Here is a 13,984-nt window from a genome sequence, read left to right as displayed (position 1 = left end):
CAAGAGCTTCTGATGCCTTCTTCCAGGTGTTATGTTGTGCACAGACATATTCAGGCAAAATGCCCATGCACATAATGTAAAATAACCATATTTTTTGAAAAAAGAAACTTTGCAAAAGCTGCTTTTTAAAATGTCTCTGTTTAAATTCAATGCATATGTGTGTAATGTACCTTCATCAAGTGTATTCCCCATTCCCCTTATCCAACTCCCTCTAGAGCCCCATCACATCTTCTTCTCAATTTCATTCGATCCTTTTATGATAAATTAATCTTTAGTTTATCTTATATGTTACACATATGAGTGTATGTCTGAATGAATATATACCATGTGCATGCCTGATTATCTCAGAAGAGGAGGTATCTGAAGACAGCTAAGATTATGAATTGTTGTGAGCCACCACTGTATGGGTGTTCATAACCAAACCTGTGTTGTTAGAAAGACCCATAAGTGTACTTAACCACTAAATAAACTTTGTAGCCTCCATCCATTTATTTGTATTCAATTAGTGTTTTTTGTATGCACATGACCAAGATATCATCCACTATGGCTTTGAGAACCTATCACTGTCCATACCTCTGAATTGAAGGAGACTCTCCCTCCCCTAGCAATGATCAACTGCCAGTAATTCCTTAACCATGGTTTGTGGACATAGAAGGCCATCCATCTTCTAAATAGAATTTCTAACTCAGCTGCTCTGAGTCCATGTGTGCAACACCATTTCATGTCTAGAGGACATTTCACAGCACTCCTCCAATTGCTATGGCTCTAATATTCTTTATTTCTCTTCTTCCTTCATGAGTTCTGAGCTTAGGGTATGGCAGGGTGACATGGGTTTAATAATAGATGCTCCATCTAGTCTAAAGGTGAATATTCATAGTTGCTTAGCCTCAGCATTTTAGACAGTAAAGAGTCCATTTACTTTAACCAACCACAATAAGAAGCTTCTCTGAACAAGGCTGTACTGGATATGGACAAAGTTCATTAGCTCTTTGTTCCCTAAGCAATGAACATATTTATTCTTATCCTAGTTACATTGCATTAAGTATAACTGGCCTAAGAATATGTTAGAATAAGTTAAGTATATAATTATATAGGTTGCACAACTTCTTATATGAGGTCAGGATACCACTAGGGGTCTCCTAGTATCAATCCCCAGCAGATGCCAGTGAGTGACATTATTTACATATGTGCATATAATAATATTGCACATGTAATGTAATATATGCATATAGTGTGTATAATAGTACATAGAGATTGAGTTGAGCTTTTCCTCTTTATCTAATATCCTTACCATTGTTTCTATGTGCTTTATTGAATAGGCCCAATGTTGGAGACATTTGTTAACTGTTTTGCATATGCCGCCATGCTGCCATTGGACTACAAACCTTTGAAAAAGTTTGTTTTCCATTTGCACAGATCCCACACACACATGCTTAAAGTTATAAAGAATGAAAAACAGGAGACATTCATGTGTGAACTGCAAGGCCTAGTATTGGTTTTAGGCATTCAGAAAAGGGAATCTTAATTGTAAATAGACATGTAAAATAAAAACATAGGTATCAAACAAATGAAGTATCCCATTCTTCCTTCTCAGGGCTGATGAAGCCTTCCTCTTAGAAATGCTATCTAACTCAATTTCCCCCTTTATATAACCCTCTCTTTCTTTTTCAAAGTGCTTCCCAGCAATTCTGACCTCACATTTACTTAGTCTTTTTTTATTGTCTGTGTCTCTAAAGATTAACATTTTTATATGAATCACCAGGATAACATCTTATTCACAAAGTAATCCCAGCACATTACACGTAAGACACTCTTTTGACTTTCATTAAGAACACAAGATGGAGCAAAGGCTCCTGAGCCACCCCTATGGAGTGACTGAAATTCTTTTTAGTACCTCACAGATGACCATATATGATTTTTTAATTTTTAATTTTGTTAAATGTGACTATTCTACTTCATAATAAAAGATAAGCATGTCCTTATCTTATATATATATATATATATATATATATATATATATATATACTGTTTGAAAGTAAATATAAATTTATCATATATATATAATATTTCATAATTATTTACTAAAAACACTCCTATAATTATATGTGAGATAGCAATGAATTAAACTAAGAATAAATAAAAACATCAAGTAAAATTCTAATTGGTAGATTATCTTTTCTTGTTTTAACTGTGTGCACTTTTGTGTGTTTATGTAAATCTCTTTTACTTTTTTCAATTCACAGAAACTAGTGACTGGTGGACTATACCCTAAATTACTACTTTAAGCAATGCATCCTGAAAAAATATGTATACCAGTTATATGCAAAGAATGACTATTGCACATCTGTTGTTCTGATTTCTGTTTAGGGTTTCTTTTTTAAATGATGGAGGACTCAAAATCATGAATGTGACTAAGGCAGACGCTGGAACCTACACCTGCACAGCAGAAAACCAGTTTGGGAAAGCAAATGGCACAACCCACTTGGTTGTGACAGGTGCGTGCTTTTCTTAGTTTGCTTTACTCCAGTGTAAAGTGTATTTCATTAGAGAAAAGTGGAAACATCTATCTATGCATAGGTAGCACTAGGTAGACTAGGCATGTTTAAACAGTGTGCAGGAAAGTAAGGGAGAGAATGGATGGAGAGGTATAGAAGTAGATTGACAAGAGGGGGTGTGTATGGATTTAGTCAACATGTGTTATATTAATGTTAGCATTCCCAAACAATATTTATTTTAAAATGAAGACATTGAACATATGTCTCTCCCACTGCATAGTACACACTGTAAAGTCAGGACTCATGTTGGTTTGAGTGTGAGTGTGATATACCTAAATGTATATTTGTCACTGCACAGGACACATGGCTAGACACAGTAGCTACTCTGCTGGCATCCTGGGCCATAAGAAACCCAGATGTAATATATTGTGATTAACTTTACTTTGTGCCCGTATGTTAGAGCTTTGAGTGTTCATGTTTCATTATAATTGGTCTTTTCTATAGAAGTTCAAGGTCATGAAATAACTTTTGATATTAATGAGATTTGCTTAAAGTTTGGAGAATATTTTGTTCTTTTATCCTTTCAAGGAAAAAAATGAACATTTTATGAGACAGGTGTTTGGGTTATGTCAAGGAGACATCAGCAAAGATACTACCCAGTGCACATTACAACCTACCACAGGAAGGAGCACAGAGGGAAGAAAAAAGATCTCAGAGATTAATTAAAATGGAAGAACTGCAAACTGTTTAAAAAGTAGAAATGAGTGAGGGAATTGGGTAAGTTAGAAGCAAACCAGGATACCCTTAGTTGGCCTGGATGGAACATGGGGCACAGATTTCAAGGAAATGAAGTGTTAGCAGATTGCTTAAGGACAGTTGAGTAGACAGAGTATAGACTTCTTAAGACTTCAGCTTTCAGTCTGATCCAAAAAGAGAAGCCAATGAACTGTTTTCAGCAGAGAAATGGCAGCCCAGGTGTGTGATTTTCACAAAACTTCTCTGTTGAGAAGATCCTGAATGAATCAAGACAAGAGAATGAAAGAGATCTGAAGAATTTACCATGAAGGCAACAGGAGGTGACAGGGACCTGTAGTAGCCAAAGGTGTGCCTCTGCAAGAGTCTACAGGCTGGTATTGGTTGCTTCATATATTGAGCATAGACAAAGCAGGAGGTGCTGGTAAATTAGATGAGAGGTTCATGAAAAGAAAAGAATCTAGAATGACTTCAAGTTGTAGAATAAAGAAAAAGTTCACAACATACTACTTAGCAAGCATGATGCTCTGAGGTTGATGACCCCTGCACTGAAAGAAGAAAATAAAGAAATTGAGTGGAAGGAAGGAATGGGAAGGGGAGAGAAAGAAGGAAGGAAGGAAGGAACTGTACAGTGTTTTATTAAACAGCATAATAAATGGCTGTCAACATCATTGCATTGGCATGCACTGTATTTGGACTGCTTCAGGAGGGACAGATGTTATGATGTCAGTCTGGGCATGGTGAACATCAGGTACATATTAGGCTTACACAATGGAGCAGACTAAACATTAACAAAACCTCAGTGAATTCCAGTGCCCGTACCACCATGGATAGGGAAAGGAGACTAGCACATTGTCCACTAGTTCTTCAAATTTCAGTCCATGAGTCTTACATATACTCCTTACTTACATTTCACCATCCAAACCCTGTGACTAGGACTGAATCGCCCTGTTCGGAATTGAATTCTATTATGAGCTCAAAAGAAGTCATGGTAAATCAACGAAGTTAAGCTGAATATGTCATGGAATATGAGAGTTTAAACTTAATGGAGAGAAATCAGGAGGAGATACTACTAACTCAGCAGTTGTTTATATTGAGTTTGGTACTTGAAGCCACGAGAATAATAGCATTCATCTGTACAGTTAATACATTCATGAGATACTATTAAAAAAAAAACAACAACACAGCTCAACCCATTTTACATTAAAAACTTTAGGAACCGAAGAGGCGTTGTAAGGGAAGATGGAGAAAAACTGAGCTCTTGGCACAATTTGAAGAGACTAAGAGGATATGAGATGGAAGAGACCATGTAAACCAGAGGGAAGGCAAATGAGAAGTCAGAGCATTAGAGACCAAAATCTCACTAGCAGATATTACAACCCAAGGTTTTTTGGGGGATCCTGATGGGACTGGGACAGATGAGAGACCAAAGCCTGACTCTACTGGTTTGAAGAGATAACATCCTAATATATTTTATTCTCTATATGTGAACAGTTCTTTCATGAGTTTTGTTGTCCAGGGTAAAAAGGTGTAGGAAACAGTGGGAAGGTGGGGTCTGGAGAAGTTGAATTAATTCTCAATCGAAGAAATATGATGGCGATAAGGGACCATGTGTAGGTGGACGTTAGCATCGAAGGAAAACAGTCGTAAGCCAGTGTCCTGGCATATTGCTCTTCCCATGGTAAGTTTCCCAAGTCTGTAAACAAGGAAAGTTTGAGTTTACTTGGATTCAGGTGTGAATACATTTGCTATTCATTGTAGGTTTGTCATAACATGGCATTTTTATCAAAACTATGAAACTAAGGTGAATTGATTTTGTCATTAATAGAGCATATTTGCAAGTGAGTTTCAGATATATATATATATATGCATAATGCAAACTCATGTTTCTTAATTTTCCCAGGAAAATATTATGAGGTCCCCAAAATTTGATATAATTTTGCATCATTATAATCTTGTATCACTTTAATCTTAAAGACTTTTAATCACATAGGTGTATTGTACACATGCCTACGCCAACATTCACATTCTAACTCAGACAAACTATCTACTTATGAAAAATTGCTTGCATCAACGTTCAAGTTTTGTTTACTAATAATTCGTTATTAAAATTTTCTCCCCAATAGAACCTACGAGAATAATTTTGGCACCTTCAAACATGGACGTTGCTGTTGGTGAGAGCGTCATTTTACCCTGCCAGGTTCAACATGATCCCCTATTAGACATAATGTTTGCCTGGTATTTCAATGGAGCCCTTACAGACTTTAAGAAAGATGGATCTCACTTTGAGAAAGTTGGTGGGGTGAGTTATGTTACTTTTCTCATATCCTTTCTATTAAAGATGCCTGTGCCTCTTAAAAACATCATGCCTATCAAGTTGGTAGGTATGATTTCTGGATTCTGGTCTGTTCTAATTTTGTTTTTGTTAATCCCTAATAATTAAGAACATTTCCTTTAATCTATAAGTCCAATTAAAATTTGTTCATGTTCCTTTTGTATTAACTGTTATTCTGCAAAACTCTGTTGTGGTTGCATGCTATGTGTTTTATATTTGAACAGGCAATTTCTGATGCAATGGAAGGTTGTTTTGGGTTCCCAAGCAATTCATCTAGATACCATAGTATATAATCACAGCAGTTTTTGCTGTTTCACTGGGCATTAGCTGTAAGATTCTTCAATTCCTACACATACAAACTCTGGATTTGGAAAGTGTAATAAGTTTCTCTGTAATAAGTCACTGGAAGAATTGGTAGTGGAGCTTCAAGGCCTGAGCTGATCTGTTTGTCCTTAAAGAGCAAATGCTCTCAGATGTCCTCTTCCTTTCTGTCACATTTGAGATAGGTCAATGGTAGAAAGAGTATAGATTTCAAGGGGAAGTTAATAGTTGAAGAATGACTAAGAAATGAGGTCATACTATGTTTGTCCTTTTGAGTCTGGATTACCTTACTCAGGACGATATTTTCTAGTTTCATCCATTTCCCTGTGATATTCATGATGTGTTTTGTAAATGAACCACATTTTTTGCATTCATTCTTCAGCTGAGAGACATGTAAGTTGTTCTCAGTTTCTGGCTATAACAAATAAAGCTGCTATGAATATAATTGTGCAAGTGTCCTTGTGGGATGGAGCATCTTTTGGGGATATGCACAGGAGTGGTATAGTTGAGTTTTGAAGTTCAGATATTCCCAATCTTCTGAGAAATCCCTAAGTGGATTTCCAGAGTGGTTTACAAGTTTGAATTCCCACCAGCACTGGAGGAGTGTTCTGCTTTCTCCACAACTTCACCAGTACTAGGAGGAGACAGAGGGCAGATATGGGGTTGTACAATAAGTAAGTAAATAAATTTAATAAAAATGAAAGAAATGAGTTCATAGTTAAACACCAAGGCTAACCAAAGGCTTCATAGCTGGGTGGATGTCTATGAGCCCCATCAAGCAAGGGCAACATGCTGGTTGATTTGTCCACTGATGCTGGAGGTAGTCATTCTGTTTTGAGAGATTTCAAATCAGAGTCTTGAGTTTATAGACTTACAGGGTTAAACATCAATAAAGCAGAACACCACACAATGGCCAACTCAGTATATTTATTTGAAAAATGTTTCTTACTAAATATATGCATATGTACATATAGCTATGGTTTGTTTCAGTGTTATATGCTACTTCAAGTGGCTAATGTCTGTCCTCCTAAAGGATATGTTCAAATGCTAGAGTCCAGAACTTTAAACATAACCTGATTGGGAAACAGGACTTTTGTGGAAAGGCTGAATAAACCAAGATGAAATCACTCTGAAGTAAAAATGGGACTTCATTTCATATAAATGATGATCTTATGAAAATAATGCAGTTTGGACATATAGACACAGAAGAGAAAATCATGGAAAGACAGACAAGGAGGAGTAAAAGTCATGTGATATTAGAGACAGCTATGTCCCTACAAAGCTGTGAGTGGCTGGAACCCTCAGGAGATGAGAAAGGTCAGAAGACACCAACTCTAAGGATTCAGAAGGGAACCTGGCCCTACCTGTGTCTTCATTGCACACTTGCAGTTTACAGAAACTGGGAGAGAATATGTCTGTTGTCTTAAGCCACTGTAGACTTTTGTGTTGTTGATGTTGTTATGATAACCCTAAGAAACTCAAACAAATATAAGAAAAATAATTAATGTGGTATTAGATAGCACAAGTAAGAATAGATTGATAGCCATTCCTGTTTTCTGTCATCTGGCTTTATTTAGTTTAAAAAGAACTAGTTTGTAATTGTTCTCCCTAGTTTTAGGCTTTGAGAATGTTTTCAGTTACTTCAAGCACTCAGTATTCCTTTTACCATTGCTTCAAATACCCACTTGAAAATTATCTCTCCCACATTTCATAACAACAGAAAAAACTCATGCAAACATTCTTAAATTAGCTCCCTCCTTCATTCTTAATCCCTGATCATCCTGCCTCAGGTTGTAAAGAGGACTGACAAGAATAAATACCTCCAGTTCCTTTCATAACGACCCATTATCCAATTTGGGAAAGAATCCTCTTCACGTGTTCTCTGAGTTTAAATTCTTAAATGAAGAATTCAATTTCAACCACTGGTAACCTCTGCCATGTCGCAAACGTACGGTTGTGATTTATCATCTGAATCATAATCTACTGTTATATTTTATTTAATACAAGACACTCTTTGTTAGTTAATGCTAAATAAATATTCATCGAGACACTCCAAATCCAAAGAGATTTGATGGAAATGTGCAGAAATGCTCAAAGGCTCAACTCGGTAGCTTTTACTTGTGTAAGACTAACTCAGAGTTAAGAACATTTGGGTTGATAATATAATTTAACTCTCTTGATTGACACAACACAGATGGATTGAACACAAGACATGAAGTCATCTCTGGGAAGAGTCAGCTGTCTGAAACATAAAGATTCAGACATTAATGTCATCCTTTGTCAAGTCTTTTTTCCCATAACATGAAAGTTCATGGCCTATGAATTTTTTTTATTGACTTGTACCATTAGTAACTTAATATTCTCACATCGGTATAAAACAGTAAGCCATATGAAATGACACTGCCCTTAAGCACAAGCAATTAAGTAAATTGGTTTTCTGTTTAATGGGAAGGGAATTACATAACAACCCCTGGCCTCTGATTTCGTATTCATTGCGGCATACACAATTTCTAGACTGCAGATACATTCATTACAAGAGTTGCCTGGGAAGGTTTATATTCTACGCATCATGTTGACAATGGAGGGGATAGTTTAAGTTACAGAAAAATTGACTCATATTCTTGAACCAACTAATTCAACTAGTTGCTTTTGGCACTACACTAAGTATCTAGTACTAGGTATTTATTTAAAAAAAAATAACATCCAGACCAAGTTCATAATGACAATAAGTTCCACCTCTGTTATTATAGGTTCAAATACTAAGCCAAAGAATTCTAGAACAGCAACCGCAGCCTTCTGTAAGGTTAGAATGATACATTAATAAAACTTACTGAACAAAGTATCAAAGAAATTATAACAAAAGAAGAGGCTGGGTCTGAATATATGCTTCAGTCTGTGCTCGTCGCACAAACAAAAGTCACATCATCTAATAAGCAGTAAGAGCTTTCCCATAAGTCCAGTGTGACACACAAACACATCCTTATAGGCAATGTGAGATAAGAATGGATTAGATTGTGTTCCATTACAAGGAGACCTGGGGTGTTTCCCTTTACTCTGTGACACTCATGGGTAAGTGGATCACTTAAGTTTCTATTCTGGTTTTGTGATCTCTTCACAGCAAATTTTAGTATTTGTTGTGTCCCCTCCCCTGTCATGAGATCTAGAAAGCATTAGTTTTCTCCCTGAGTGTTTTCGCCTTTACAAGTCATAGCAAGAAAGCTCCCTATGTCATTGGGTACATGTAGATAAAATATATGTGCCCAGGCCTGGCAATGGTGGCACATGCCTTTAATCCCAGCACTTGGCAGGCAGAGGCAGGTGGATTTCTGAGTTCGACGCCAGCCTTGTCTACAAGGTGAGTTCCAGGACAGCCAGGGCTACACAGAGAAACCCTGTCTTGAAAAACCAAAAATAAAATAAAATAAAATAAAATAAAATAAAATAAAATATAAAATGTATGTGCCCACACATAATCACTTTTGCTTTGTGTATGGAGAGTTAGAAGAAACACAGTCTATCAATATGTATTTGGAGTAATGTTCTATTTTTCTGTTTAGCTCACGGGATTTCATTCCATGCATGCACTCAGAAAACGTGATTCAACTATTTATCCCAGTGATATGCCATGTATTTCTTGCCTTACTTTTAAGTGCATGTCATCTTCCACCAATCAGCAGGCCAAAGGCCAAGATAAGCAGAAGAATACTGCTGGAAGTTATCTGATGAGTGGGCCTAGCTAACTAAGACTCATTGTAGGGATATTCTAATATATTTCTGGTTTGCTGAAAAAGTGATATTTTTGGAATTAAGACATAGTATATGATGATGGCATGCTATAAATAGAACCTCTTATAACTGGGGCACAGAAGGTGCTCACTGTAAAATGTTTCAATAAATATAATGTGTCTGTATATAACATATATATATATATATATATATACATATATATATGTATATATACACACACACACATATATATATATATATATATATTTTCAATAAACCTTTATGTGATATAGGTTCTTTAGAAATGAAGGATGCCTTAGAAACCAAACAGCACAGCTTCACATACATTTTGTTGAATTGGGTCTGTGATAAATCACAATGTGTGTGGATAAAAGTCACTTGAAGCAGGAAGAAAGGGAAGAGTGACAGCCCATCTGCCATCCATTTCCCTGGCTCACCCCGGTGTTATTTATTCCCCGTGGTCTGCAAAGTCACTGTGCTGCAGCAGCTACATGTGAGATTAAGCCTTGATCTAGTCTACCGCGTTCAGTAGTAGATAAGCTTGCATCCCAGCATGATCTTTTCTGTGGGATAATATATCTTGGTCTTTGGGCTTAATTAATTTTATTGAATTATTTGGGTACGACAGAAGGGTCTTGGAAACTGTGGTTATTTCCATTGTAAAGCTTTATATGTAAAAGATACATGGATCTTCGATACCAATCTAAGGTAAAAACCTTGATCCACACATTATTCAATGTAACATTCCAGGGTCTAGAATATACCATCCTTAAACTATCTTAAGTTTTATGTGTCATCCAGATTCAAAGTATTATTTTACTTGGAAGCATCATTAAGAGAATGAGACCATAGAGTAGGCATCTACCAGAGAAATAGTTCTACTTATCAGATGAATACTCCCTGACACAGTTCTACCCCTAATGCTCTTTTGGGTCAGAAAATTAGAACTTCTCAACATGTTAGATGGGCAAATAAGTCATGTGCATGAAAGACTTGATGTTAATGTATTTCTGTAATTCAGTCATTACCCACCAACTAGTACAGAGTTTCACCTATTCCTGATAATGCAGCTGGTATTGGTACTAAATTTTAAGTAAATCATTTAGCAAGATGAAAAGTCAAAAATCCATCTTCTAGTATGAGCTCTTGTGGGATATATTTAAATTCACAAGAAGAAAGGAAAGCCAAAGAATGAATGAGTAGTGCATTGTATTGTATGAAAACCCTCAAAACAACTGTGTCTCAATAAAAACCCATCACCTAAAGTAATGAAAATCTTTATTACACCCAACCCAAGACTCAGGGGTCACTGAAGAAGTGGGGGAAGAAATATTATAAGGCTAGGAGCAGTGAATGACTACAAAGAAAAGGTGTCTTCTAGATACAGCAGACAGATAACATGAATTCAGGAGGTTGTGATGACACAGATAAGACTTGTGCTGCCTTAAGTCAGACAAAATCCTAGTAAGGAGAGGGGATCTAAGCACGAAGTCCCACCCCTCACCAAGAAGCTCTTGGCCAGTCATTTTTCTGTAAGAGTGGGCACTCTGGTAAGGTGACCATTCTCTCCACGGTAAGACTATCTGTCTAAAGATATATGGACAGCACAAGTTGGACTTTATGGGTGACAGAGAGAGGAGCAAGGGAGCTGGGTAGCCAAAAATGGGGTGTGACCTGGGAAAGTGCTAGGGAGAAGGACTGAAAATGATTAAAACATGGCATGTGAAATTATCAAGAAAATAGTAAAAATATTGTGAAGGAAAATGTAGAAGTATTTAGTAGACAATTATAAAAAAGGGGGAGAACAACAAAAGGAAACATTCAAGTAAAAAGTAACTCAGAGCAAATTTTGTCGATATACATTGAAATTGTAACAATAGTCATTTGGTCTGAGGTGCTGAGTATCAGGTAAATCCCTGGAACTTGAGGCTATATGTCTTAGCAGTTGATGTATTCCCAAAGAGATTTTGTTTTTCATACCAGAGAGGCCAACAACCCAATATTTGTCCATTTGATGAGGCTGAATAACAGCTTGAGGTTGAAATCCTGGAAGGCTCACTGAGCGTATTTGGTGCTTAGTCAGTGCTAGAGCCTAAAGACACAGGTTCTGATGACTGGGGGGTAATCAGCAATAGCAGGAATAGAGGAAGTCTTTTTGGAAACCTGTGACTAAACACCTTAGCAAAAGCAGTGAAGGGGAGAGAAGATTCATTTTGTCACAGAACTCAGAGTTGTAGTTTATCACTGTAGGGAGGTCACAGCAACAAGAGCATGACACAACTGCTCAGGTCATAACTGTAATTAGAACATACAGCAATTTGTGTAGGTGCTCATGCTCAGCTCAACACTCCCTCAGTCCTCACTTCCACCCAAATAATAATACCACCCATAGTCCATGGAAAGTCCTACGTCAATGTAATACATATATTCCCTACAGACAACCTAATTTAGTCAGTCTTCATTGACACTTTGTAAGTGATGCTAGAGTGAATCACGCTAACAGTTAAAGCCTACCACCAAATAAATGGAGACCGTCTTCATATCCTATAGCGTGGTTTAACTACCCTTAGGAAAGAACTACATTTTCCTTAGTCATCCTTCTTTCCTCTCTAACTTTTGACAACCATGCATCTCACTTCCTGTCACCAAGATTTTGTCTTGTCAAGAATGTCATGTATTTGTCCTCAAGTTATTGTCCATTCTTTCTTAAGTTAGAATCAGGCACTTACTAGTATCCATTGAAGGTCACTTTAGGACTTATGGTTTCATGGTTCGCTTCTTTGTAACATCAGTATAATATGCCACCCTCCATATGTAACTTGCTACTTATCCACTCCTATACAGAGGCTTCTCTTGATTATTTCATTGCTTTTGCATTTATGAATAAACTTGCTATAAACATCTATAAGCAGGTTTTTCTGTGCACATAAATTTTAAATTTATCAATACTAAGAAGTACATTGGCCCCATCTTACCATGAGACTATTTACCTTTCAGAGAAATTCTAAATACTCAAGGGTCTATACCAAGATCATCTACTTCCTCTCCAATTGTGCTAATACATGGTGGTTTTAGTATTCTGAATATGCATGTGCTGTCTTTTGTTTGTTTAAATTCAAAATGCCCTAATAACATACAATGTTGCATCTATTTGATGTGTTTGTTACTTGTAACTTGCATATTTTCTTGAATAAAGTGTTTGTTCTTTGTTCATTTTATGATTTGGTGGCCTCTTTTCTCTTTGTGTAGTTTTAAGGGTTGTTTTATACATTCTGCATCAAAGTGTATCATTAGCTCGGGCAGGTATTCTCTAAGTCTGTGGTGTGACTTCTCATCTGCTTGGTATGTTTCAGATAACAATTATTCACAATGATCAAATTCTTCTTGTCAACCTTTAGTTACACAGTGCTTCTGCAGCTGTTCCACAAAGCTTTTGCTATATCCTGGGTCATCTAGAAATGATCTCATGTGATCCTCTGTAAGTTAGGTATTTTTCCTTTCAGAGCCATGATCCATTTTTAGTTAATTTTCCTGCAGAGCACAAGGCCTGCATCTGAATTCATTTTCTTTCAGTGAATATCCAGTGGTATCCATATGATAAAAAGCTATCTTTGGTCCATTTTACTTCATTTGCTCTTTTGTCAGATGCTGGGTGACTATTCTGTGGCTATTTCTGGACTCTCTATTCTGCTCTATTGATCTTTTTGTCTGTTCTTTCACCACTTACCATCATCTCTTGATTTCTACAGCTTTAGAATATGTCTTGGGGTTGTATGATATCAGTGATCCAGATTTTGTTCTAAAAACTGAGTTGGCTTTTGGGGGTTCTTTGCTTTTCTGTATAAACTAAGAACATGTTGCTGTTGCCCACAAAATAGCATCCTAGGTTTTTTGTTGACAATTGAGATGGAAGAAATTAAAACTGTTGAGTTTTATTGTACTTGAACGTAAGCAATGTTTCCATTTGTTATGTTCTCTAACATTTCCCACCAGATTTTGCAGTTATTCTTCATAGCACTTGTGAGTATGTTGTTAGAAGTAAGCCTAAGTAATTCAGTATTTTGGGTGCAGACAGAAATAGTGAAATTTGAAGAAATAAATAACCTTCTCTCCTTCATCATTTAAAAGTTCTGGGAGATTGTTATTGATTCTTTCAGATTATATATAGTATATAGATGACATATGTATATAATATGTAGATGACTGTCTTATCTGTGACATGATTCTATTTCGTCCTTGCCATTTGCTGCTTCTTTTATTGTTTTATTGAAGTCACTGCTTCAAGACTCAGATGTATTGATGGAATCAGTTGCTAATATCTGTTTAAGATATT

At 36.4% G+C, this 13,984-nt stretch overlaps 1 protein-coding gene across 9 annotated transcripts in view; it reads left to right on the top strand.

The window, feature by feature from the left end:
* Positions 1–13,984, top strand: part of Cntn3 (contactin 3) — a 401,311-nt gene that overhangs the window by 317,075 nt on the left and 70,252 nt on the right. For all 9 annotated transcript variants that reach the window (XR_001785107.2, XR_377430.4, XM_006505729.4 and 6 more), the window contains 2 exons: positions 2,368–2,495; positions 5,375–5,550. Coding sequence is in view for 7 of the 9 variants with exons in the window: in XM_006505729.4 (XP_006505792.1) it covers positions 2,368–2,495; positions 5,375–5,550 (304 nt within the window). In the remaining 2 variants the exon portion in view is untranslated. The remainder of the gene's footprint in view (positions 1–2,367; positions 2,496–5,374; positions 5,551–13,984) is intronic.

Source organism: Mus musculus, chromosome 6, assembly GCF_000001635.26.
Source record: "Mus musculus strain C57BL/6J chromosome 6, GRCm38.p6 C57BL/6J".
Taxonomy (NCBI): Eukaryota; Metazoa; Chordata; class Mammalia; order Rodentia; family Muridae; genus Mus; species Mus musculus.
Note: the sequence above shows the minus strand (reverse complement) of the source record. Positions and strands in the feature narration are given on the sequence as shown.